Source organism: Balaenoptera musculus, chromosome 20 (genome assembly GCF_009873245.2).
Source record: "Balaenoptera musculus isolate JJ_BM4_2016_0621 chromosome 20, mBalMus1.pri.v3, whole genome shotgun sequence".
Lineage (NCBI taxonomy): Eukaryota > Metazoa > Chordata > Mammalia > Artiodactyla > Balaenopteridae > Balaenoptera > Balaenoptera musculus.
In genome coordinates, this window is record NC_045804.1 from 44768107 (window position 1) to 44795995 (window position 27889).

Here is a 27889-nt window from a genome sequence, read left to right on the forward strand (position 1 = left end):
CTATGTTGTACACCTCACACTAATATTCTATGTCAATATACTCCAAGAAAAAATTTTTTTAATTTAAAAAAGGACAATATGATATATATTAAATAATAAGTCTCTACCTTACATCTGCTTCCCAGCCAACAAGTTCTTCTCCTTAAAGGGAATTGCTCTTTTTAATTTTTATGTATATTACCAGATACAATCTAAGTGTATTTAAGGATCTAAACATATTCTTTTCCATCTACTATTTTGTTTTTGGGTTTTTTGTTTGTTTTACACAAATGATACACACAATGCTTTGCATCTTGGTGGTGTTGTCTTTTCACAATAGGAGATAATTTCATATTGGTTCATATGGAAACCCTTTGATGGACATCTAGGATATTTCTAATTTTTTCTATTATAAATGATGTTGCAATGAATATCTCTGAATATATGAATTTTTACACATATAGGAATATTTCTGGAGGATAAGTTTCTACTAGTGAAATTTCTGGAGCAAATGTTATGGGCATTCAGAATTTTGACAGATATTTCTAAATTGTCCTCAGTAGCGGTTATTCTAATTTACACCCCACCAAAAATAAATAGCAAAGCTGCTTCCCCTGTGATCCTGCCAACACAATGCAATTATCAAACTTTTTTGATCTTTGCCAATTTTAGAGGTAAAAAATGGTATTGGTTATGAGAACTACTGAATATCTTTTCATATGTTGAGGAGCCATTTATATATCTTTTTCTGTGAAAGTCTGTTAATTTCTTTTGCACATCGTTCTATTATGTTTCTGAGCTTTAAAAAAAATTATAGAACACATTATGTATTTTAGAAATTAGATCTTTGTCACGTGTTGAAAATCTTTCTCCCAACATGTTGTTTGTCTTTGACTTTGTTTACAGGACCTTTAATGTAGAATTTTTGACGTTATGTATTTGAATTCATCAATGTTTTCTTTTATGATTTCTGAGCTTCGTGTCATATTTTTAATAAAGGCTTTCCTGCTCCAAGATTATAAAAAAAGTTTCTCCTGTATGTTCTAACTTGTAATATCAATTTTTTTAAATTTAATTCTCTGATCTATCTGTTATTTATTTTGTCATAAGAGTGAGGTAGAGATGCAACTTAATTTTTCCATTTATTTACTTTTTCACTTAACATTTCATATATAATTTCTCATAGAACTATATATCAATAGTTTTCATGTTTTTCATTTTAATGGCTTCATTGAGTTAATATTACCATAGTTTACTTAACCATCTCCTCTCTCCTATTACTAAACATATTCACTAATATGTTAGTACATATACTTTTCTTTTTAAATAATTTCCTCAGAGGAAATTTTCAAGAATTAGATTTCTGGGTCAAAGACTTTGAATGCTGTTATAACTTTTGACTAAACTGTCAAGATTGCAAGGATCTAGTCAATTTATAATCTTCACCAATACAATCATCAAGTAAGATGTATATATGAATATCACACACAAATCTTTTCCAAGCAGAAATTTACACTAGGCACTCTTTACATCTAAACAGTTAGGCTTATAATCCAGACTCTAACAACTTGCATCACACTTCTACAGACTCTGACCAGCCTAAGAATTGTTGTTATTGGGACTTCCCTGGTGGCACAGTGGTTAAGAATCCGCCTGCTAATGCAGGGGACGTGGGTTTGAGCCCTGGTCCGGGAAGATCCCACATGCCGCAGAGCAACTAAGCCCTTGTGCCACAACTACTGAGCCCGCATGCTGCAACTACTGAAGCCTGCATGCCTAGAGCCCGTGCTCTGCAACAAGAGAAGCCACCGCAACGAGAAGCCTGGGCACCGCAACGAAGAGTGGCCCCCGCTCACCGCAACTAGAGAAAGCCCGCGCACAGCAACAAAGACCAACGCAGCCAAAAATTAAAAAAAAAAAAAAAAGTCTTCTTTGGAGAAATGTCTATTCAGATCCTTTGCCCATTAAAAAAAAAAAAATTAAAAAAAAAAAAAAAGAATTGTTGTTATTTCCTGGGAGGAAAAAGAGCAAGTGAACAAATTCTTCTGGAGCAAAGGGCAATGCAGAGGCCTCTGTTGGAAAACCCTAAGACAGTAACTTGGCAAATCAAGCATTGCAATAGAGTCAGAAGAAGACTGCAGCATTTAAATTCAAGACTGTATTTCACTGTTCCGCTCTGTCCTTTCCCTTCCCAAGAGCAGTTTCCCTTCCTCCTACATTCTTTCCAAGCACCTTGAGGTTCTAGGTACCATCTAACACTTCTTAGTCAGCATCTTCCATGAGCAGTCTTCTGCTTGGTTCCTAGATCAGGGCCTTCAAATTAAGTTCAAGTAAGGACAGGAAACAGGATGTTGATCCAACGTGGAACATCCACCCCAGCCCATGCGTGTGAAGAGGGCATTTCCTCATGCAAATGCACCTAGTGCATTTACAGCAGAGATTTTCAGCTTCTTTGTGTCTATCAATTGCTGGAATTCATATACTATTGGCCACCCTGTTTGCTCCCCCTTCTCTATGCTGCCTCCTAGGGCTCTTTTTAAAGAAGCATTGTAGGAAGCAAGTTTCCTTCTAAAAAATTATCTTATTGTTATAATTTCTTTATTTATGATGCCCTTCTGGAAATCTGGTACAGTGTCACGGTATGAATGCTGGTCAGACCAGAGAGGAGAGTCACAAACCTGGGGTAGATTCCAAGAACATGTCTAACAGGCAGCATGCATGGTGAGTAGAGCTTTAGGAATCAGACTGGAATTTCACCACTTACTAGATGTGATGCTAAGCAAACTCCTTAACTGTCTTGAACTAAAACATCACCATGTTAGAGAGGCTCTTCTTGATTATCCTTTATCTAAATGGCAATTCTGCCTTGTTATTCTTTATTATTATTTCCCCATTTGTATTTTTCATAGCACTATCACATTTTGTAACTGAATTCTTATTTGTTTTTTATTATGTGTCTTCCCCAATGGACTGTAAGTTCCACAAGTACAGGGTCTGACTTGTTCATCACTGAATACTCATTTCCCAGCACGGTGACTGCCAGAGAGTAGACTCAAGTAATTGTAGAATAAATGAGCTCAGTTTTCTTATCTCTAAAACACGGATAAATAACACTACTCACATCAGAGATGTAATATGAGATAATGAATGTAAAAACATTTAGGATAGAGCCAGGCACATGGTTAGTGCTCAACAAACGTTAGCCATTATTTCATTTATAGTTCTCAGAAAGTCACGGCCTTTGAAATTGTAACTCAACTTTCTTAATTGTAAAGTGAAAGGAAGAATTACTACCCCTTCCCTACCGCCAAAGCACACTGTGAGATTACAAAAACATAAAACAAAAGGCATTAGGAGGAACTCAGAAGACAGGATCCATTGAGATTAAGAATTTGTCAAGTTTACAACTCTCCCATGACATCTGTCTTAATCAGGGCCATCCACTGCTCTCTCCAAGGTTAGCAGTTCTTGCCTAATAGCTCTGAAATCACGACTTCACCAGGACTTCACCCCCAGCACTGAGAAAACAGATTACCTGGGAGAGCAAACTAGGGTTGAGAAAGACTGCTTGAGCACAAAAGTGGCAGCACTCTAGAAATTCATAGAAAGAATGGAGAATCAATCCTTCTATAAAATACCCCAGTGATATATCCAATTTCCAGTGATAAATACGATCTTACCTCCTGAAACATGAAACTTGATTGTTATTAAGCTACCTCCTCCTTCTCTACACTTCTAACAACAATGTGTCTCTACAATATTCCAAATTCAGTCTTCAAAAGCCCCCAAATCTGTAATCTTATAATTCCTCTCTAGGGAACTTCTATGAACCACTATTCTTAACTCTGGCTGCACGAAGAAACACGTATGGAGCTTTGTAAAGAATAAAAATGTTGAGCTCATCCAAGACCCACTGAATTAGGAACTTCCTAAAGTGAGATTTGAGTGTCTATATTTTTGAAAAGCTCCACAGATTATTCTGCTGCAAAGCCAGAGCTTGAGACCCACTATGCCATTTGCTCCTGATCTCCTCGCATGAGAATAACAATATTCTATTCAAGGGTAAAGGCAATCCAGCATAAGGTTAAGGGCTCAAGCAGGGAGTGTCAGGCAGACTTGGCTCTCAATGTCAGCACTGTCACATACGTTAGGCAAGTCTCTGTTTCCTCAGCTTTAAATGGGAAATACTAAAAGTACTTAACCTCAAAGACTTGGATTTAAGACTAAATTGTATGAAAATCACTTAACACATCTGGCAAATAGTAATTGCTCAATAAATTATCTTGCTAACCTTCCAAAGGGTAAATTATTTCCAAACTATAATCTTTAAAAAAAAGTCTGTACTATTTTATTAATGAAAAACCTACAAGTCCTGCCATCTCCTGTTTTGCTTGTTCTCCTAAACCAAAATAAGGGGAAAATATACCTGAGCAGGCCTGACCTCAGATCACGGAAGCAGAATAACTCAGCTAGTTAGAGCTTTTATTTGGTTGATTTTATAAATTAGGCCAAGTTCTTGGTTTCTGCCTGCAATTGTTTAACTGCTACATTCTGTATGTTCTTGTGCTAGATGTCTCAAAAATATGTCTCTGGTCAAAAGGAACAGAAATCAGACCAATACAAATCCAGCACAGGAAAGCAAGATGTGCAGGAAGCATCATTTTCAGATTCCTTTAGCCAAGGCACGACACTACGTGCAACTTGTAAATCATTGTGCTAGGTGCTGTGGCAAATATAAAGATGCATATGAAGACGTTTCTGACCTTTCAGTAATCACTTTATGAATTTAAATAACATATTTTAGAAGTTGCCACAAGTTAGTCATGCCACAGGCCAAATCAAGGATGGTGAGGAAAAGGAAAGACGGTCAGGATGCCCACTTTTTCCTCCTCCTTCTCTCCAGAGCTAGACTATGAACTAAATTGTGCCCACGGACCACAGTGGCGTTGTCCTGACTCTGCTGAAGACATGATGACATCAGGGAATCCTATATCTGCCTCTGCTCTCAGCACAGGTAATGTGCCAGACCCATAAATTATCTCATTTAATTCTAACAACTCTATGAGACAGGTCCTATTGTTACCCCTGTTTTACAGATGGGGGAAGTAAGGCTTAGAGAAGTGGAGTCACACAGCCAGTGTGACTTACTATGAGCTGGGACTTTGACTCAGGCTGTCAAAACCTTGAACCTGAGCTCTTTAAATATTACATGATGCTTGCTCCTGATTCTGGAGGTCAGAGAGGTCATCTAAAGGGCATAGCCTCATGCCCACATCAAAATCATATGGTCAAGAAGTCAGGAGAGTAGTTATCTCTGGGGGGTGATAGCCAGAGGGTGAGTAGTGATTGGAAGGAAGCAAGGAGGGGGTGTTGGAGGAAGGGGGAACTGGTGGAGGGGAGTAGTAATATTCCATTTCTTGATCTAGGTCCAGGTTACAGAGTTTCTTGATGTGTGTTTGTGAAAACTTCAGTTTGTGAAAATTTACGATATAAATAAAAGTACAAAATAAGTGCACTTTTCTGTATGTATATTTTATTTTAATAAAGTTATAATACACAAAGTATAAAAGTGCTCTTTGATTCTTTTCTATGCCAGCTCCTAGCTGTGTTGACACAGGAAGTGTAAGTCTTAATAACCTCATGGAAAACTTTACCCTTCATTGACACAGGTTTACTGAGGATTTGACTTACCTAATTTCAGTATCTTGCTCCTCTTTTAACAGAAGCCGAGCCAAGGAATTTCACTGAATAAAAGTTAATTGCATTGTACCTGAGGTAGTAAATGCATACAGTCAGCTCATTATTCTAATCAATCTCATATTTTATTCTCTCTTCATGTATGTAAACAGATGTTACAAATGTTGCAGATTGGAGCTCTGATTTGGAGGCAAAAAATAATTAGCATAGCTGGAGTTAAAACAGTGGTTCTGAACCCTTGATTCACATTAGAATAATCCTGGGAGCATTTAAAAAATACTAATACCTGGGTCCCACTCACAGAGATCCTGGTTTAACTGGACTGAGGTGAGACCCTGTTATTAAATTATTTTAAAAGGTCACCAGGTGATTCTAACGTGCAGCCATGATGAGAGCCACTGAGTTAAATTATAAAGCTAATTTTTAAAGTAGACTTTGTACCCAAGATTACTACAAACCTCATTTCTCTTCAAATAAATCACTTAAGAGGGTAAGACTTTAAAAAAAGAATAGTTGAAAACTGTTTCTCATTTGTTATTCTAGGATAAAATAGTCGAGCTATGCTTTATTCTGGAACAAAGAAACATAATTTTAACATCATAGGAGGCTTTCTACCAGTGTTATCATTTGGATCAGACTCCCTCCAAAGGAAAAAATAGGAATACTGTTCATGGTAAAACTATGTTTCTGCCACTAGCAACACTTTTAACCTCTTTTTCGACCAGGTGCCCTAATCAGCAATCTCTTTACTATGCAGCAGAGGTGAGGCAGAAACAATTCAAATCATCCTGAACTCTGGTTGGACAGCTGTTCGCTGTTGGCTAAATGGCCATTTGAAACTCGTAATAAAACCCACATCTCCTTAGCAACGAATTTTCCTTTTTAAATTCTTTTTACATTTGTGTTCATTGGCTAATGAAATGGTGTCTCTGCAAGGGAGTCTGAAAAAAGAAATAAAAAACACAGTACAGAGAGCTGAAAGGGAGAGAGAGCTGAAAGGAAGAGGGTAAATACAAATCATCAGAAATGACCAGATGCACATGCTCGTTGGCCCACATACCATCACCACCTTCCATCCAACCAGTTGGTTATCATTGTATCTGTAGGTTCATCCACAAGCATCTTGCTTGTGCTTACAATCTCTAGAGATTTACAAAAGTAGATTTCCTGACAATAGCGGTTCTCCCCTTCTAAGTGTAGTTTTACTTTCTAAGCCAACAAATCATTCATTGTTTTGATCATTCCATACACCATATTCTAAAACTTAAAACACACAAGAAAAACAGGATGCTTCCAAAGAATCCTGAAGATTAAAGCTCCTTCTATCTTCAATCCATAGGTTGGCGACTATTTTGAACCAGGGCTTATCTTAATGCTAATAACTTTTAAAAATTCTTAAATCCTTCCTCTTGAACTTAGTATTAGCCACGTCATACAGTCTCTCTCTCCCAAAGCCATTCTCCTACCCCACTACAAATGAAAACCCCCGCTGAAGTTGCCATCTATTCTGAGACACCTGTCCTGCCCTACAAGAGAATGCAAACCTAAAGTTTAAAAATGTAAAGTATTCTAAACCAAATAGTTTTTACATTTTCGATTTTCCTTTCTTTTCATCTGCCTTCTCCACATTCAGTTCTAGAGGGTAGCTTTCCTTTTTTTTTCTTGTTTTAATAACAGAAGGCTAATAATACCTCTCCCTTTCACTGGGCTATTCAAACATAAGATCTGTTTTGATTGCACAGAGGGAAAATGCATTCCCTACAAGGATATAATATCCAAGCAAAGGAGCGAAATAGACCATAAAAATGATATGACCACCTATATCCATCCTTCTTCCTGCTTGGTAGGGTAGAGGTGGGGTCAGAAGAGGAGAGAAAGGAGAGAAAGAATTAAGTTGTATTCTTAGGAGACAAAGTAACACAACAAGCATTTTCCTGACCTACAGGCTAGGGAAGAAATAACCCTACAATGGTAATGAATCCAGTTGTTTCTAGCTGAACCCCACAATCACCATAATGGGAATCCCAGTTCAGGCAGAGCTCTTCCTCCTTTAAGGCAGGATAGCAGTAGGTATGGGGATGGGAAATTTGAAGAGAACCCTCAGGAGTCTCAGTAGCTGCTGCAGCCACTAGTAACGGAACCTGCTCTAGTCACTGCCTACATTCTTTCTTATCTGGAGCCAAAGTGAAACTCCTGCGCTAGGGCCAGTGTCTTCTTCCTCTGTGACCTCTTCCAGTCACACGGTCACCCTGCTCTAGGGCAGGCAGTCCCTCTTCCCATTATGGAGGCCTCCAACAACCCTGTGCATAGCAGAGGGAGCAAATAGCTTCTTCTGCTTCTACCCTTTATCTGGTTCCCTAGAGGCTGAGTGGGACTAGAGAAGGGGCAGAGGTCTCTCTACATTCCTCGCCTCTCTTCCGGGAAAGCCCCAGGAGATGTAAGGCAGCCAGCCCTCTTCCAGAGAGAGCCATCCCTTCTTTGCCTCCAGCCAAATTTCTTTCCACTCACCCACAGATTTCTTCTCTTCTCCCCATGTACTGCATTTCCGTGAATATCCATAAAACTAATCTGTTGAAGAGTAGGTTATACATTCTCCTAGAGTAATTTTAATTTCAGCTTTATTGGGGTAAAACTGACAAGTAAAATTGTAAGATATTTAAAGTGTACATCATGGCGATTTGATATATGAATACATTGTGAAATGATTCCCCCAACTGGTTAACTAACACGTCAGTCACCTCATATATTTATCTTTTTTTTTTTTTTTTTTGGTGAGAATATTTAAGTTCTGCTCTTTTAGCAATTTCAATTATAAAATACAATGTTAACTACAGTCGCCATGTTTTACATTAGAGCCTCAGACCTTATTTACCTTATAGCTGGATGTTTGCTCTTAGGGTAGATTTGATATTTTGGGCCTAACTCCCACCGCCTTGGGCCTGGTAATTTGTACATGAGAGTCAATCAATGCTTGGTGAATGAATGAGTGCGTGCATAAGTGAAGGAATGAATATAGCTAACCAAAGTTCACATTTCTGTTATTCCAAGGTTTATTGAAAAAGTTCTTTATCTTCTACTCTTCATTACGACAGTTAACTTCTATCTCAAATAGTTATCAAAATCCTGTACCGCTTCCTTTGAAAAAAATTCGAAGTGGGCATTTCAGTCAGTTTGCTCTGCAAAAAATTTTGTTTTCAAGTTTAAGCCTTCAAATTGGGAAGGAGCTTTTCAATCTCCTTTGATGTTGGGGTGGGAATGGGAAGGTGAGAAAAGGAAAAAAAAAAGTGTGGAAAACACTTCTTGAGCACACAAAACAGGAGGAAGATCCAGTACCTTTATAGGTAAAGCCAGCCAAATACATGTAACCACTTTTGCCTCTTGAAGAAGAAAAGACAACAAACCTGACTTAAATGAATGAAAGTTCTGGCAATAAAATCAAGCAATCCTGAGTAATCTGCAAATATATATACCCATCTAATTTTTTCTAAGAGAGAAAACTATTAAAACTAGAGTCTTTTCCCCACATGTCCAACTTCATAAAAATATTCTTTATGTGGACTGCCATGCACTGACCTCTGTAAGACGAAATCAGCCAAAACAATAAGCCAGTCCAAGTCTAGAAGACTCCACTGCAGACTGAACAGGATAAATCTTGTAAGGCACTATATATAAGGAGACTGGTACACATTCCATCACTGAAGATGCTGCCTGCTGATAATGAGCTCACTGATGGCTGTCAGCTGAGACCTGATGTCAGCGCTGCCCCTGATTATCACACAACGTTGGGCAAAGAATATAGCATTTCCACCCTCAGTCTGTCATCTGAAAAATGTTGATAATAAATGAGTGTTCATATGAATTCATCAGTTAATGTTTTCAAGTACTAGGGAAGTGAGCACCACTCCAGCTATTAGTGAGTCACAATAACTGACTTCATGCCATTTCAGACTCTTCGTCAATGCTGAATGAAGTGCAACCAGATAAATCAACATAACGGTTGAATGAGGTCTTAAAATAGTGATCACCTTCACTGTGCCATGAAGGTGAAGTAAAGACAGTTTAAAAGCAGGCAGTACTATGGTGATATACTTGAGAGGCACAGCTTCATTCAAGAGAGAGTTTCCATTGATGAAACTTCAGCGATATTTATAGAATACCTACTATGCACAATAAGCATTCTGGAATAGACAGAACTCAGATTTTATCATCAAGGTTTGTAGAACTTAGTTTTAGCCATGGCTAGCAAAGGCAGTTATCCTATTGGAAGCGATACGTAGTTAATTTAAGTCATTCTCTAACTTCAGCCTGATTCTGTGGGTAATTTGCAATAATTAAGCAACTCTGCTGGGGGTCAGATGAGATCAATACAATTTATAACACCTCATGAAATGTAGTGAGATAGTTCTACATTTGAGATGATCTGGCTGACTCTCTAGTCTAGGATTTATAACATTTCTTTGGCTTAACATTATCAACAGCCAGGATATGTTAGGTCTTTGTATGTGGGGAATAAAGGTCCAGTGGCAGCACCAATACCAAGCAGTTGTCACAGGCAAAAGGCCATAAAAAAAAATGTGAAAAACCCACAAAAAACAATCATATTCCTTAGTGAAGGAGACTCAGGGTTTCAGGGTGCAACATCTATCTACTGTGAGAGATATGCTTTGAATGGAGATTATTACGCATACAAATATACCATACTATTTACACATACACTCATTCCAAGTCACTTATTTGCCTTCCCAGGCTATTTGGCTGAGTGAGGCCAAATAGATAAAATAATAGGCATTATCTCAGATGCATTTAAGAGCCAAATTTACTCAAAAAGCTCTCACTTGAATCACCAAAGGCTGTATAAAGACAAATACCTACGTACATTGGAATCACTAAAGATTTCTGATTCTTCACGTTCACAGCAAAGTAACGCTGCGGATTCACTGTCTTCCAAATGAGAGCTCTGTAATACAAACAAGATCATTTCAGAGATCCAGATAACGGGGCCATAAGCATAAGGGAAAAGGCCAGCAGAAATCACTGTGTCAGTGTTAGCCCATAGGTGAGAAGGTGCAATTCTGATTAGTAACGGCTGTTTTGAAGAGAATAAAGCCAACAAGGTGATTGGTTAGGAAAATTGAGGAATATTTGAGTAGCAGAAGCATTTTTCGTGGTTTCCAATTTGGGCAATGGGATGTCCTTTTTCTGTAAAGACGGTGCTACTAAACCTTCAGAGTATGTACTCTGCACTTTTTCCAGAATGGGGTAGGTTTGTGTTCACTTACCCTCATATTCAAAGGTCTATATTTGATGACTGTTTGGAGACAGGCTTTAGAATGTAACATAACACATGATTAAGGGATCTAACTACCAGCCTGGCCTCATTAGCCCTCTGCTAACAAATGTTTATAAGAAGAGCCAAAAAACATGCCCTACCCAAGTCCTACTGACAGATGCCAGAAAACAATTTAAAACATTTCTTCCACTCTCCAATCTCTTTTTCAAAATCTGTCTAGAAGACAGACAAGAAAAATGAGACAAAGGAGTGAAACAATGAGCTGGTAACACAAGAGTATTTTTCCCTTATGACTAACAGCAACACAAAAAAGAGAAGAGAAAAAGCTCCAACTCTGACCCATTAAGTTCCTTCAAATGTTTGCTGTTTGGGTAACAGCTGCTGGAAACTGAGTTATTCCTACATAGAGATATATAAACTTATGCCATCAAAACTTCACACTTCCATATGATCCACCAAACCCACTTCTGGGTATAAATCCAAAGGAATTGAAATCAGGATCTCGAAGAGACATCTGCACTCCCATGTGCACTGCAGCATTATTCACAATAACCAAGATATGGAAACAACCCAAATGTCTATTGACAGACAGATGGGTAAAGAAAATGTGGTATATACTTACAATGGGATATTATTCAGCCTTAAAAAAAGGAGGAAATCCTGCCATATGTGACAACATGGATGAGCCTGGAGGACATTATGATCAGTGAAATATGCCAGTCACAGAAGGACAAATATGCATTATTCCACTTATTTGAGGTATCTAAAATAATCCAACTCACAGTAGCACAGAGTAGAATGGTGGTTGCCAGGGGTTTGAGGGGAAGGAGGAAAAGGGGAGTTGTTTAAAGGGTATAAAGTTTCAGTTATGCAAATGATTACGTTTTAGAGATCTGCTGTACAACATGGGGCCTACTGTTAACAATACTGTGCGTTAAAATTTTTTGTTAAGAGGGTAGATCTCATGTTAAATGTTCTTACCGCAAAACAAACAACCACAACAAAACCCCTAAGGGGCACAAGGAAACTTTTGGAGGTAATAGATATGTTTATTACCTTGATTTTAATGATGGTTTCATGGGTGTACGCATTTGTCCAAACTCATCAAACTGTATACATTAACTACGTCAAGTTTTTGTTTATCAATTACATCTCAATAAAGCTATTAAACAAAAAACTTCTCACTACCGGTGGCTGAAACTTAATCATATACAACTACTTTATGGTTAGCATGGTTGACTCATATTTTGTATTTTCAAAACTGAGACTGTGTTTCAACTCACAGAATACCTGCAGAGACTGAGTTTTAGAGTGCAAATAAACAAAGTAAAGTTCAGAGTTCCTACTTCTCCTAACTGCCTTCTCGTGGTTAACTTCCTTCTTACTTTTTTCCTACCCTGATCCTTTGCCTACTTTTGGTTTTTGTCCTTACAACCAGGTCTCATATTCCATTTCTCCTCCCTCTTCCTCTTTCAGAAAATAAACAGAAACAACTAAATATTTAAAATCATTTTTAGGTCCTGCAAATGCAAAGTCTCTTTATTCCTTACTCCCTTGCATTTTGGAGGAGGAAAAAATAAGAATATTTACACTCCTTTGTCTTTTCAAAAAGAAAAAAATCAGTCTGCAAAATACGTGAATACTTCTAATATTAGAAAAGCTAAAGGCTTAATAAATAACAAACAAAATACCTGAAGGAATAAGGTAGAGATCAAAGCTGCTTTCAGTTCTCCCAAATTCCCATATCACAACAAAATGATAACGTAGATAATATTAAGCATATCAAAAATGGCTTGTCACTGTCAAGGTGTACATAAACTGAAAAAAGTACACATTAATTAATCCAAATTATACTAATTAAGATTTTTAAGTTTTCATTCTTGTATATACTTCAGCATGTTTACATGAGCTCTTTCAAAATGACCTTTCAAGAAAGAGGTTCTTTTATATAAAATGGAATATTACTCGGCCATAAAAAAGAATGAAATTCTGCCATTTGCAACAACATGGATAGACATGGAGTGTATTATGCTTAGTAAAATAAGTCAGACAGAGAAAGACAAATATGGTATGTAATCACTTATATGTGGAGTCTAAAAAATAAAACAAATGTATATAACAAAACAGAAACAGACTCACAGATATAGAAAACAAACTAGTAGATACCAGTGGAGGAAGGGAAGGAGGAGGAGCAAGATAGGGGTATGGGATTAAGAGATACAAACTACTATGTATAAAGTAGATAAGCAACAAGGATATACTGTGCAACATAGGGAAATTATAGCCATTATTTTGTAATAACTTTAAAGGGAGTATAATCTATAAAAATACTGAATCACTATGCTGTACATCTGAAGCTAATATAATATTGTAAATCAACTATATTTCAATTAAAAAAAGAGGTCCTATAATGACACTTGCATTCCTAAAGTTATTTTAAGACTTTACTGCATACTTATTAATTGAAATTCAATTCATTAAGATACAAGGTATCAATTTAAGTGTGCTGGTAGCATTAAAAATAATTGGTTCGTGGAACAAGTATTTACTTGCAACCAACGTATTTAATTCTAAATTAAATCCTAAGAATCCTAAAGGAAGACAATATTTCTATTTCTTTCCTCTGCTTTCTGAGGTACTTGGTAATTCCAATTCCTGAGTTGTTTCTGGGTTCTGCAGATTGAACTGTCTTGCTTATGACTATTCATAGAAGGAACTTTCACATACTGAGTTATGGGGAAGTCATTCTAGCTTGTACATGATTTAACTTGAATTTTATGCTAATTTTATAAGCCTTTTGTGGCCTATCAAACATACATTGTACATCTGCTTTAATCACTTAAAAAAAAGGTGCATTTACCAGAAGTAAGGAATGTCCATGTTAAAAATAAAGATTAAATGCCTCCCTTCCTGGGATGCCAATGCTGGTACTCCTTCGATGATAAAAGTTCCTTCCCAGGTGCCAAGGCCATATTGATTTGCTGTGTACATGCTGATCTGGTTTTTTTTTTTAAACCTTGAAGAAATGTATCTCTGACTTGTCTGATGTTCTTTGTTCTGACAAGATATAAAACTGTGCTAAAAACCATGCTCCTCCAGAGCAGTTCTTCAGGGTTATCTGAGAGGCTGTCTCTTGGGCTATAGTCCTCAGTTTGGTTCACATAAAACTCTTTTTTATTCCTATTACAGACTGTTTATTGATTATTTTCGTTGACATTATAAAGGATTTATTCTGAGAATGAATGCTTAGAAACTCTATTAATATAATTTAGCATGTAATTAAGAAAAAAATAAATGATTATCTAATAGATAGTAAAAGATACTGATAAAATTAACAGTCATTTTTTTTTTTTTAAATATTTATTTATTTATTTATTTTTGGCTGTGTTGGGTCTTCGTTTCTGTGCGAGGGCTTTCTCTAGTTGCGGCAAGCGGGGGCCACTCTTCATCGCGCTGCACGGGCCTCTCTTATTGCGGAGCACAGGCTCCAGACGCACAGGCTCAGTAGTTGTGGCTCACGGGCCTAGTTGCTCCGCGGCATGTGGGATCCTCCCAGACCAGGGCTCGAACCCGTGTCCCCTGCATTGGCAGGTAGATTCCCAACCACTGCGTCACCAGGGAAGTCCCAACAGTCATTTTTAGTTTCAAACATTTTTAGTAAGCTAGGAACAAAAGATGTTTCCTTAAACTCACTCCCTAGGTGAGTTTAGTTTATATCTAGTACTTCTCAGGTTGGTAGGCCCTTGCCTCAACCTGGTCTTGCCTGAATTTCATGTTGTACAAAATCCTCCAGTGTTTCTTCTAACATGAGGACAGTGATCATGCCTAGTTTGTAGTGCAGATATCAATTCTTTTCCCTTCTTTCTTTCCTTTTTTTTCCCTCCCTCCTTCCTTCCTTTTTATTATTATTATTTATTTATTTATTTTTAAACCCCACATTTGTTTATTTATTTATTTTTGGCTGTGTTGGGTCTTCCTTTCTGTGCGAGGGCTTTCTCTAGTGGCGGCGAGCGGGGGCCACTCTTCATCGCGGTGCACGGGCCTCTCACTATCGCGGCCTCTCTTGTTTCGGAGCACAGGCTCCAGACGCGCAGGCTCAGTAGTTGTGGCTCACGGGCCCAGTTGCTCCACGGCGTGTGGGATCTTCCCAGACCAGGGCTCGAACCCGTGGTCCCTGCATTAGCAGGCAGATTCTCAACCACTGCGCCACCAGGGAAACCCCTTCCTTCCTTTTTAAATAACCCTTTGACCATTTTTAGTAGGAATTTTTAAGACAATAAAGTCAAACTAATATTCTTGCACTGGAAGTACCAAGCCCAAATCTTAACTAAACTAAATTGAGTTCATATCCTGGTTCTGCCACTTACTAGTCATGTGGTGTTGAACACATTACTTAATCTCTCTGAGCTCAATTTCCTCATCCATAAAAATGGGCACAACAATAGCATCTATCTAATAGGGTCACTGGAAAAATTGTATGAGAGATAATCTAAGAAAAACACTTAGCATAACTTAGCTACTCATGTTGGTAATACTATAATAGTAATATTACTATAATAATAATCTCCTCCCTAAATGTAAAAGACTTACACATTTGGGCTAAATTCTCTTTCAAAGAAAATTTTGCCATCTAGGGAAATTTTGCTTCTATAATAGAAAATTATAAGTGTTTCACTTCTAAATCTAGACAATTTTGTATTCCCTACATAACCCTAAAGTATTGAGCTCACAATGAGTTATTCATTACCATTTATTGTATCCCTACTGTGTACTAAGCACTTCACTTGTTCCTGGATCAGCTATAGTAAAACTCCAAACAAAAAGGGAAAGATAACTAACAGGTTCCAAAAAGACTTTTTAGTTTTTATGGAGATGCAAAAACGACAAAGATAAGAATATGGCTCTGTGGAAATATGCCCCTTTGGTCAAGTATCATTTGGAGAAAAACAGAGGCTAAGATTGTTGGTTAGGAAAACACATCCGTATATAACAAGAAGTTTCAATCCAGAACAACTTCTGAGCAACAATTATAGTAATAAAATGTTGCAATCTTTATATGGAATTTATGATGTAAAGCCTCATGTACTACGGAGGATGTTTTGAAGAGTGTTAAAATCTAACTTGTGCAGTTACCTAACAATCTGCAAGCAGAAGTCTTAAAAAATAATCCCAAAAGAGTCAAAACCTATTCCTACTGTTGTCTCTTTTATTCTATTTTTGTTACAGGTTATGTGATTTGAAGAAGTAGAAAACATTAACTATTATTACATTTCTATCTTTCCTTTTTTCCTGCATCTTTTCTCCCCCCAACTCTTTTAGGGGTTCTAATTAAGTGAAGAGATCGCAGTTGTTCCTTCTTTTCTCTTTTTTTTGGTTGCGTTGGGTCTTCGTTGCTGCGCGAGGGCTTTCTCTAGTTGTGGAGAGCAGGGGCTACTCTTCATTGTGGTGCACGGGCTTCTCATTGCGGTGCCTTCTCTTGTTGCGGAGCATGGGCTCTAGGCGCACAGGTTTCAGTAGTTGCAGCACGTGGGCTCAGTAGTTGTGGCTCATGGGCTCTAGAGTGCAGGCTCAGTAGTTGTGGCACGGCTTAGTTGCTCCGCAGCATGTGGGATCTTCCCGGACCAGGGCTCAAACCCATGTCCCCTGCATCGGCAGGCGGATTCTTAACCACTGCGCCACCAGGGAAGTCCCTGCAGTTGTTCTTAAAGAACTAGAGACTCTGAAAATATACTTTGGACATCAAACAATAAAATACATGTGTACCCTAAAGCCTGATGACCACTTTGGGACTAAGAGCTTTTAACCTTTAAAGGTCAAGACAAGAAGTAGGTCTTATTTATCCTGACACTTACGTGTAACTGGATTGAACAAAGCAATTTCATAGCCTAAGGATGACCCAGCTGAGAAAACTCTCTCTGCAGTCCCTAACCCCAAGTTACACATTTAAAACCATTCTTTCTTTTCTTTCTTTTTAAAAAATTACATTCCCATGACTTATCTATTTTAGAAGTTTGCACCTTTTGACTCCCTCACCCATTCTGCCCACTCTCTGCCTCCGGCAACTACCAACCTGTTGTCTGTATCTGCGAACTTAGTAAAAAACATTATTTCAATATGTACGTGGTAAACAAGATTCAGAAGGTGTCAGAGAGTATTTATTTTCCTCCCATCACTGTCCCCCACACCTCCTAGTTCTCTACAACCCCATTCCCAGAAGTAGTCACTATGCTAGTTTCTTGGGATATCTTTTCAGAGATATACTGTACACATACAAGCATTACATGTGTATATATCCTTTCTCTAAAATATACAATGGAAACACACTGCACCTATTTTTCTGTTGCTGCCTTTTTAACGAATCTTTGTTTAAAATTTTTAAAATTGTGGTAAAATAACATAAAATTTACCATCAAACATTTTCAAGTGTAGAGTTCATTAGTGTTAAGCATATTCACGTTGTTGTTCAACCAATCTCTGGAACTTTTTCATCTTGCAAAACTAAAACACTACACCCATTAAAAAAAAATTCTTCATTTCCTTAGAAGAAGTAAAACTGTCACTGTTTGCAGATGACATGATACTATACATAGAGAATCCTAAAGATGCCACCAGAAAACTACTAGAGCTAATCAATGAATTTGGTAAAGTTGCAGGATACAAAATTAATGCACAGAAATCTCTTGCATTCCTATACACTAATGATGAAAAATCTGAAAGAGAAATTAAGGAAACACTTCCATTTACCATTACAACAAAAAGAATAAAATACCTAGGAATAAACCTACCTAGGGAGACAAAAGACCTATATGCAGAAAACTATAAGACACTGTTGAAAGAAATTAAAGATGATACCAACAGATGGAGAGATATACCATGTTCTTGGATTGGAAGAATCAATATTGTGAAAATGACTCTACTACCCAAAGCAATCTACAGATTCAATGCAATCCCTATCAAATTACCAATGGCATTTTTTACAGAACTAGAACAAAAAATCGTAAAATTTGTATGGAGACACAAAAGACCCCGAATAGCCAAAGCAGTCTTGAGGGAAAAAAACAGAGCTGGAGGAATCAGACGCCTTGACTTCAGACTATACTACAAAGCTACAGTAATCAAGACAATATGGTACTGGCACAAAAACAGAAACATAGATCAATGGAACAGGATAGAAAGCCCAGAGATAAACCCACGCACCTATGGTCAACTAATCTATGACAAAAGAGGCAAGGATATACAATGGAGAAAAGACAGTCTTCTCTTCAATAAGTGGTGCTGGGAAAACTGGACAGCTACATGTAAAAGAATGAAATTAGAACACTCACTAACACTATACACAAAAATAAACTCAAAATGGATTAGAGACCTAAATGTAACACCGGACACTATAAAAGTCTTAGAGGAAAACATAGGAAGAACACTCTTTGACATAAATCACAGCAAGATCTTTTTTGATGCACCTCCTAGAGTAACGGAAATGAAAACAAAAATAAACAAATGGGACCTAATGAAACTTCAAAGCTTTTGCAAAGCAAAGGAAACTACAAACAAGATAAAAAGACAACCCTCAGAATGGGAGAAAATATTTGCAAACGCATCAACGGACAAAGGATTAATCTCCAAAATATATAAACAGTTCATGCAGCTCAATATTAAAAACACAAACAACCCAATTAAAAAATGGGCAGAAGACTAAATAGACATTTCTCCAAAGAGGACATACAGATGGCCGAGAAGCACATGAAAAGCTGCTCAACATCACTAATTATTAGAGAAATGCAAATCAAAACTACAATGAGGTATCACCTCACACCAGTTAGAATGGGCATCATCAGAAAATCTACAAACAACAAATGCTGGAGAGGGTGTGGAGAAAAGGGAACCCTCTTGCACTGTTGGTGGGAATGTAAATTGATACAGCCACTATGGAGAACAGCATGGAGGTTCCTTAAAAAACTAAAAATAGAATTACCATATGACCCAGCAATCCCACTACTGGGCATATACCCTGAGAAAACCATAATTCAAAAAGACACATGCACCCCAATGTTCATTGCAGCACTATTTACAACAGCCAGGTCATGGAAGCAACCTAAATGCCCATTGACAGACAAATGGATAAAGAAGATGTGGTACATATATACAACGGAATATTATCCAGCCATAAAAAGGAACGAAACTGGGTCATTTGTAGAGACATGGATGAATCTAGAGACTGTCATACAGAGTGAAGTAAGTCAGAAAGAGAAAAACAAATATCGCATATTAATGCATATATGTGGAACCTAGAAAAACGGTACAGATGAACCGGTTTGCAGGGCAGAAATTGAGACACAGATGTAGAGAACAAACGTATGGACACCAAGGGGGAAAGTGGCGGGGGCGGGTGGTGGTGGTGGGATGAGTTGGGAGACTGGGATTGACATGTATACACTGGTGTGTATAAAATGGATGACTAATAAGAACCTGCTGTATAAAAAAATAAAATTAAGTTAAAAAAATAAATAAAATTAAATTTAAAAAAAATTAACAACAACAACAAAATTCTTCATTTCTCCTTCATTAGCCCCTGGTAACCATTATTCTACTTTGTTTCTATGAGTTTGATAACTCTAGATGCCTCATATAAGTAGAATCATATAATATTTGTCTTTTTGTGACCGGCTTATTTCACTTAGCATAATGTCCTCAATGGTCATACACGTTGTAGCATGTATCAGAATTTCCTTCCCATTTATTTATTTATTTATTTATGGCTATGTTGGGTCTTTGTTGCTGTGTGCAGGCTTTCTCTAGTTGCGGCAAGCAGGGGCTACTCTTTGTTGTGGTGCACAGGCTTCTCACTGTGGTGGCTTCTCTTGTTGCAGAGCACAGGCTCTAGGCACATGGGCTTCTGTAGTTGCAGTGCGTGGGCTCAGTAGTTGTGGTGTGTGGGCTCTAGGGCACATGGGCTTCAGCAGTCGTGGCTCGTGGGCTCTAAAGTGCAGGCTCAGTAGTTGTGGCGCACGGGCTTAGTTGCTCTGAGGCATGTGGGATCTTTCCGGACCAGGGATCAAACCCATGTCCCCTGCACTGGCAGGCGGATTCTTAACCACCGAGCCACCAGGGAAGTCCTTCCTTCCCTTTTAAGGCTGAATAATATTCCACTGTATGTATATACTGCATTTTGTTTATCCACTCATCCATCGATGGACATTTACTTCATGATTTTTGATCACTGCATGATATCCCATTGTATACATTTTCCACAATACAGTTCATCAGTCTCCTATTGGTAGATTCAGGTTACTTGTATTTGTTTTCTCATTTGCTATATCGAATTATCACAAACTTGATGGCTTAAACAACATAAATTTATTATCTTACAGTTCTGGAGGTCAGGAGTCCTAAAATCAAAGTGGTGGCAGACCCATGTTCCTTCTGGAGGCTCTAGTGGAGTATTATGGGTTGAACTGTGGTCCCCCCCAAACCCCAAATTTATATGTTTAAGTCCTAATCCCTAGTATCTCATAATGTGACTACATCTGGAGATGAGGTAATTAAATTAAAATGAAGTTATTAGGGTGGGACTTCATCCAGTACGACTGGTATCCTTATAAGAGAAGATCAGGACACAGATACACACAGAGGAAAGATCATGTGAAGACATAGGGAGAAGACAGACATCTACAAGCTAAGGAGAGAGGTCTCAGAAAAAAATCAACCCTGCCAACACCTTGATCTCTGACTTCCAGCCTCCAGAACTGTGAGAAAATAAATTTCTGTTGTTTAGGCCACCAGTCTACAGTACTTGTTATGGCAGCCCTAGCAAACTAATACAGAGAGAATCCATTTCCTTGCCTCTTCCAGCATCTAGAGGCCACCTGAATTTCTTGGCTTGTGACCCCCTTCCTCCATCTTTAAAATTAGCAAAAGTGGGTTGAGTCGTTCTCTTATCAGTCCGACCTCTTCTCTGCCTCCGTCTTTGACTTTTAAAGATCCTTATAATGACACTGTCCCCTACTCAGATAATCCAGGATAATCTGCCTATTTTAAAGTCATCTGATTAACAACCTGAATTCCATCCAACCTTAATTTCCCCTTTACCATGTAACATAATAACTTCACAGGTTCACAGATGAGGACTCTATTGGGGGAGCCATTATTCTTCTGCCTACCACAGAATCTTCTTTTCTGCAAGTTTTACTGGGGAAAACAATTGTGTTTTAGAACCCAATATTCACACCAGTACAGTGGGAAGCACAAAATTAAGGGACCAAGCAACGCTAGAGCTATATATTTTACACTTAAAGAGGATCCTAAAAACTTAGTAGCAACAGCAGGATGTTTGAAATAGCTTTTTCCAGATGATGAATTGGATTTGATCCAACCACAGTATTTTACACAGGCCTCTTTATAATCAATGGTACAGATCTGCAAGATAACTGGTTAGTATTAAGGATATAATCTATGGCCAGTAATAATTAGACTGGGTCAACTTGACAGATTAAATCAGAACGAATTGGTGATTCCTTCTTCTAAGCATCCATAGTTCCCTGCACATATATTTTCTAATGCTTACCTCACACTGCCGTAATTATTTCTATATATATTGTTTCTCTCTCTAGATGGTGAGCTTCTCAAGTTGTATCTCTAGAGTCTGGCACAGAGTAAGCATTCAGTATATGCTCAATGAATGAGTAAGTGACAGCATTAGTTGTTACAATTCTTCCTTGTTGCCAATAACAATAACACAAATTAAGATGAGTTATAATCTTTGTGTATAGTTTTGGTTAAGAGACCAAGAGTCTTCACTACGCTAAACACATGATGTTTGTCCATTAATTAGTCATAGTAGCAACAGCTCCTATTGAAGAGCCAATTGTTACATGAGACACTGCCTCCCCTGGGCTCCAAGTCAACATGGAGGCTTTAAGCCAAAAGAGCATCTTCAATTTCTCAGAGCTACTTAGCAGCTTGGCTTGTCAGTGGCTGAGACTGTCCAGGTATTCATGCCACAGGACTCCCTGACTCTGGCTTGCAGTTAGTCCATTGCATCTGCAAAGGTACTGCTGCTCTCTACACTCTGTATGTAATTCACAGCTCTTTTATGGTAAGCATCACAGGCTTGTTCCTCTACTCACTTCTCCTTTCAGAAGGAATATAATCTCTCAATCTAAATTTTAGCCATCCTTCAAAGCACCGCTCAAATCCCAGAATTTCAGGAAGCTTCAAAATGATGACTTCAGCCTCACTGGCCTTGGCAGGGGTTAGCCATCAACAGCCTGCTTTCATACGGCCAGCAAGCTAAGAATGGTTTTCACACTTTTAAATGGTTGTTTTGTTTTGTTTTCTAAAGAAAAGGCAAAGAAGAATATGCAACACAGACCATTTAAGGCTGGCAGAGCCTAAAATATTTACTGTCAGGCTTTTTTTTATTTTTTATTTTTTATTTATTTATTTATGGCTGTGTTGGGTCTTCGTTTCTGTGCGAGGCCTTTCTCTAGTTGCGGCAAGCGGGGGCCACTCTTCATCGCAGTGCGCAGGCCTCTCACTATCGCGGCCTCTCTTGTTGCAGAACACAGGCTCCAGACGCGCAGGCTCAGTAGTTGTGGCTCACGGGCCCAGTTGCTCCGCGGCATGTGGGATCTTCCCAGACCAGGGCTCGAACCCGTGTCCCCTGCATTGGCAGGCAGACTCTCAACCACTGTGCCACCAGGGAAGCCCCTGTCAGGCTTTTAACAGAAAAAGTTTGTCAATCCCTGGCCTAGAGCACACAATTCAACTCAGGCTAATGAGAATACTGCCTAGAACTGTCTCTAATCGTTGTACGGATCATAGTTTTATCTCCCTGCGGTTTTATTGAGATATAACTGACATATAACATTGTATTAGTTTAAGGTATACAACATAATGATTTGACGTATGGATATTTTATAGATTTAGAGGTTTTGCTTTTAATTCTTTGAATATTCACTTGTGGTAGTATTTCAGATCCTAAACAAATGCCACGTTACTTGTACCAGCAAATTCACACCCTCACACAGAGATAATCTGAAAATATTTTTTAAAAAGCCCACCAAATCCCATGATCTCCATGAGGTTTGGTTTCTTTTCTCTTCTCTTTTTCTGATATAACCATCTGTCCTACAAGGGCATGTTTCTGAAATAGGAGAAAAATTCCTATTTTGGAAGAAGCAGTGATTCTCAAAGTACGGTGCCCAGACCACCAGCCGCGGCCTCACTTATGAACTGGTTAGAAATGCAAATTCTTAGGCTCCATTCTAGATCTATCAAATTAGGAAATCTGGGGTTAGGGCCTAGAAATGTATTTTTAACAAGCCCTCCAAGTGATTCTGATGTACATTAAATATATTAACTATAAGTTAAAGTTTGAGAGCCACTGGACTAAAGTATTTGCATCTGTACATAGCACATATATCACTGCTTTAGAACCAGAATGATGGAATCGTATCACTCCAAAACTAACTCCTGATAGCAAAACCAACAAAAGGAAAGTAGTGAGTAATGAAAAGTGGCCAGTGAGATATAAAAGCAGTTATTCATATGCACAGGTTATTCAACTTACATAAAGGGGCACCACCTGTATTTAATGAATGCGTATATAAGGTAACTAAGCTAGGTACCATGATGGATTCTGAAAAGTAATCATCCACAGAAGTAAGAACAAATTAATAAACGAGTAATAAGTCCATAAACACAGAGAAAAGCAAAGAAGCTGGTGGTAGATGCTCAACCTTCGCTGAAAGCCCACAGAAAGAATGAGAGTAAAATAGCTGCTGCATGGACTTCCCTGGTGGCACAGTGGTTAAGAATCCGCCTGCCAATGCAGGGGACACGGGTTCGAGCCCTGGTCCAGGAAGATCGCACATGCCCCAGAGCGACTAAGCCCGTGAGCCACAACTACTGAGCCTGAGCTCTAGAGCCCGCGAACCATAACTACTGAGCCCACATGCCACAACTACTGAAGCCTGTGCGCCTAGAGCCCATGCTCCACAAGAGAAGCCCCCGCAATGAGAAGCCTGCGCACTGCAATGCAGAGTAGCCCCTGCTCGCCACAACTAGAGAAAGCCCATGCACAGCAACAAAGACCCAACACAGCCAAAAATAAATAAATAAATAAATTAATTAATTTTTAAAAATAGCTGCTGCAACTCAGAACTTCAAGATCTGGAATCTCAAGATACAAAAGAAAACAGAAAACTTTTGGATTTATGTCTCTAGTTGATAATTAAGTGGCTCAAAATTGATATGTAATCTACAGAGAGACGGGTTTGTCTCAATTTAGGCAAACCAAATATTCTATTATTTTCCATTTTCGGTTAGGCTTCTGCTATTAACTAGTTAGCTGCTTACTTCCCTCCTGTTCTGTGTAGAGTTAAAAAAAAAAAAAAACAATTCTGTCAACTTCATGAGCTGAGAGCAAGCTAGCAAAACAAGGAGGTACAGAAAGCTTAACTATACATCTGCTGAAAGCATACAATTCTTGTTGACCCCATTTATTTGTAAATCATTCTACATATTGTCTTATGGCCTTTAACGCCTTAGAATTCTAATTCTTTATTTCCCGCCTCAGACCAATGTATGAGAGCTATCTGTGGTTTAAACACAACCATTAATCACCCCCAACTCCCCCCTCCCACACACACACAAACACAAACACCTTTAAAACTTTTTTGTGTAGCTTGATTTGGAACCTGGGCTATGAAAGTGAATTAGGTTTTAGAGATGCTAATGTGTATGCCGTGTAATATGACCACTGCATGCTTCTGTAGAGTGTGCAGAGAGGTGAAGCTCTTTATTCCTTTGGGGAACACAGGTTTGAAGAGCAAAGAGAAGGCTATTTTAGAGAAAGTAGGAGAATTCAGGAAACAAGAGGAATCTGAAGAAGACACTGAGTAAGAAAGGAGAGAAAAGCCTCCCTTGGACAATTGTCTGGGGATGTGTGCCAGGAAAGAAAGATTGCTGTTACTGAGATAGAATCATGAGACATTACCAAGTCAGGTTTCAGACGATTGTGAAAAGAACAGTTTTTTACTGAGAACCGAGGATTAGGCCTATTTTCCAGTAAGTAAAGAGCTTGATTCCTTCTGCAATAAATAAGAGAACTAAAAGATTTAGCTCTAGTCCTGGAGGAGGAATCTAGGCTGATCAGCAAGGAAGGCTAGAGATACCTAAAATTAAAAACTAACAGGCTGAACTGGGAGTAAAGTGAGTGATGGTTTTGTATTTGTAATTAATTTCCTATATAAATTCTGACCACAAGATCTCTTCACATGGCAGAAAGGTCATTTTTGCATTTCAGTTGATAAACTGGACTATGATGAGAGAAGCTGCCCAGAAGGAGCTGAAAGGTTGTAAACCTCAGGTTATAACCTTTCAAAGAAATTCTCTCTGGAGAAATAGTTACACCAACAGTTCAAACTATCCAAGGGGAACCTCACTTGAATATCATTCCAGAGCTCTCCTTTCCTGATCCAAACGCTCAACATGCGCTAAAAAAAATCACATTCAGCTTTGGGTATGGCAGAGGTAGGGCCTACCCCTCAAGATCCTTGAATTCATAAAGCTATTTAAAGGTGAGAGAAGCCCAATTACAAAATCAGTCCTAGTCTTTTTCTCCTTAGTCACCTATATTTCAGAGGCTGACACCATAGTGAGATTGCCAAGCTCCTTGGGGAAAACTCACGCAGGTCAGAGACAAAGTGATCACATAAAATTCAGTTTCCACCAAAGAATTCCGAGAAGGATCCCTATCAAATACTGGTCATGGGCCTGTGAAATCCTCCCCACTCCCCTCAGTGAGGAGAAAAAAAGACGGACTTTTCAGCCTCTCTCATTCTGCATCATAAAAAGTAATCTGGAAAAGTGGGACTTTGGACTTTGTGGAGGGCTAATAGCGCAGAGCTGACTACAAGTTGAGCAACGTAAGGAAACGAGCAAAGAGATGAGAGTGGAAGTGTCTCAAGAGATTCCAGACATAAAACAGCAATGCCCCAGAGAGAGAGGAGCAAGAGAACCTGGAGAGAAGAACCCATAAAAGAGGGCACTTCTCTAAGTTTAGTTTCCACTTTAGGAAAAGGATTTTAGAGATCAATTCAGAAATTGCTTCAAGGGCCAGAGATTCCAGGGCGATGGTCAGTACCAAGGGGGTCTTATCTCCTAAACCACAATTGGAAGACATCATAAGAGCCATTGTGAGAAACTCCCAAAAGCTGAAGTGATCTATGGGCTCCAGCAACAAAGCAGTGTCTCCTACAACCAAGAATGCTGGTTGCCCCAAATCCAAGCCAACCATGCTTTAAAGAGGAGATTGCTGGCGAGTCAAAGCTCAAATTTGAGGTAGGGCTCCAGTACCAGTCACAGGGCTGTCCCCTTGCAGTGCTCCTTAATTCAGTTGGGTTGGCTTCTAAGGTCTCAGAGTCCCATCTCCAGAGTATTTCCAATGGGGCCATGGCAGCTTTCCAGGTGCTGTGTGTCCTTATGGAGGCCAAAGGGAAACACCTTGGGTCCCTAAGCTTCAGGCCAAAGGGAAGAGCCAGGACAAGGATTTTGCACCAACTGACAGAAGCAAGGATACTAGACTAGAGACTCAAAGGAGGAGAATATCAAGGACGAATGCAGGATTGGAGAACTCACAAGGGAAGAGTTACCCTGCCTAGGCCAGGGCGTTAGAGACCCTTGTGAACAAGACCCGCTGATTACTGCCACAGAAGGAAGTTCCTCTGAAAAGAAACTTGCAGAAAAGGATGACTTGTTTTTGAGAGTGGCTTTTTCTCAAGAACAGAGGCAAAGTGCAGGAAGATCCTGTGTAGAAATCAAAGTCCATGTCAATCTCTGCACAGAGCCCAGGGCCAGCTGAAACCAGAGCTCTTTACATGAGCAGCAGGGATAGATACTAAAGCACAGGAATTTATGATAGCCACTATCCTGATCCTAGAGAAAAACTGGAGCTTATGCATGGACTTCTTGTATGGGACATCAGTCAGCACAAGGAAGAACTCCAGACCCATGCAGGGACCCTGAGCAAAGCAAAGTGAAGAGTGCCATGTCTCACAGACATCAGTCAGGTTCTGACAGCCAGAGTTGTCTGAGCCTGGTCAGGATTGTCAGAAATAGGGATATTCCAGCAGAAAATCCCCTCCCAGGAGGATAACTTCTCTGAAGGAAAATGTTCATTCCACGTAGAGAAAAATCTTAGTTCTCATGTTAACATATCCTCTAAAGATGATGGTCCCTGTTTCTCATAACCAAGGAATTTCTTTCTAAATACACTAGTTTCTTCTAACTGGAGAAACAAAACAAAACAAACAAAAACCTAAGAAGCCTTAGACTTGGGAACTGTCCTAAGCCCATTTTGTTATTCTCACTATTCCCACTGTCTAGATGGAGAACAAATATTTGTATGAGAACACTGGTATTCTTGGTTGGTATTTAAACCACGTGCGTCTTAGAAAATTATTGTTTAAAATACAATAATTTACTATCACCCCTTTGCCACAATAAAATAATTCCATTAGAAAGGGGACCAGCCCATCAGGAAATGCAATGGAAACTTACACCCTCCAGAAACTTTAAATCTGGACCATATTTTCTGTAAGTCCTCAAATCAATGTTAATTAGCTCATGTGGATTTGTCAAAGGAAGGTGGTTAGAAAGATTCAAAGTAAAAAAGCACCCTGCTATTGTGTTACACTCCCATTGGGAGTTAAAAAACAAAAATCTCCACTACCAAAAACTCAACTTTTAGGTCCATTTTGAGTAGAAATCAGACTAAAAAATGTCACAGAATAAAACTTCCTCTGATTAAAAGTCTCTAATTTCAAATTTCTGAAGCAACATCCTTTCTTCTCTAATCCTCAAATAACTGCAAACTGAGATAAATAGATAGACCCCTCTCATGTTCTGAAGTTCTGAATTGTC

At 38.7% G+C, this 27889-nt stretch overlaps 1 protein-coding gene across 4 annotated transcripts in view; it reads right to left on the minus strand.

Annotated features, from left to right (window-relative positions):
* SSH2 (slingshot protein phosphatase 2) overlaps window positions 1-27889 on the minus strand; it is a 245388-nt gene that overhangs the window by 170868 nt on the left and 46631 nt on the right. For 2 of the 4 annotated variants that reach the window (XM_036835257.1, XM_036835259.1), the window contains exon 3: window positions 10553-10633. The exons of the other annotated variants lie outside the window; for them this stretch is intronic. In XM_036835257.1, the coding sequence (XP_036691152.1) occupies window positions 10553-10633 (81 nt within the window). The remainder of the gene's footprint in view (window positions 1-10552; window positions 10634-27889) is intronic. 4 annotated transcript variants of the gene reach the window in all.